Consider the following 749-nt stretch of genomic DNA (forward strand, 5'->3'; position numbering starts at 1 on the left):
GGTAAATAAAATTATTATGAAAATAACTTAGACCTTACAGAACACTACAAAGGCTGACCTAGAGAAATAACTAAAAATGACTGTTTAGGAAAGTGATGAAATGCAATATGGTTAAGGAAAATCCACGAGTTTCCATGGAATAAATTGCACTCAAATATACATGGAGTTGAAAATGTTTTCTTTACAGTAAATATACTGTATGTATCAGCAGAATGCCACACAATAAAGAAAAACAAACAAACAAAAAAACTAGAGTAGATCCCACTTTTAAGAGCTACAGCTCTTTTCCCGCCAAGTGAGGTGGCTCTGAAAAGAGCCTTTGGGTTGCGATGCTCAGGCGGTCCTGAGGCAGCTCACGGGCGGCTGATGTACCTGATAAGGGCCTTGGTGCCCTCGGACACGGCGTGCTTGCCAATCTCCCCCGGCAGCAGCAGGCGCACGGCGGTCTGGATCTCTCCGGAGGACATGGTGGAGCGCTTGGTGGAGCGGACCAGGCGCGCGGCCTCGTCGGCGATGCGCTCGAAGATGTCCTTCACGAACGAATCCATGACGCTCACGGTCTCCCGAGAAAGGCTCAGGCCCTCGTGAACCTGCTTCAGAACCCTGGGGAAATAGACGGCGAAACTGTCGGAGCAGCGGCGGCGGCGGCGCCTTGGCTGCTTCTGCTTCAGGCTCTTCGCGTCGGCTTCCGTGGGCTCCTTCGTGCCCAGGCTTTCCTCAGAGGACATCTCAGAGACAGGGTCAGCCAT

At 51.3% G+C, this 749-nt stretch overlaps 1 protein-coding gene across 1 annotated transcript; it reads right to left on the bottom strand.

Annotated features, from left to right (window-relative positions):
- Positions 1-326: 326 nt before the first annotated feature.
- Positions 327-749, bottom strand: LOC131401279 (late histone H2B.L4-like). Its single transcript, XM_058536420.1, has one exon. It carries the CDS (start codon positions 747-749, stop codon positions 354-356), a length of 396 nt encoding a protein of 131 aa, XP_058392403.1. The 3' UTR covers positions 327-353.

The sequence above is a fragment of the Diceros bicornis genome, chromosome X (genome assembly GCF_020826845.1).
Source record: "Diceros bicornis minor isolate mBicDic1 chromosome X, mDicBic1.mat.cur, whole genome shotgun sequence".
Taxonomy (NCBI): Eukaryota; Metazoa; Chordata; class Mammalia; order Perissodactyla; family Rhinocerotidae; genus Diceros; species Diceros bicornis.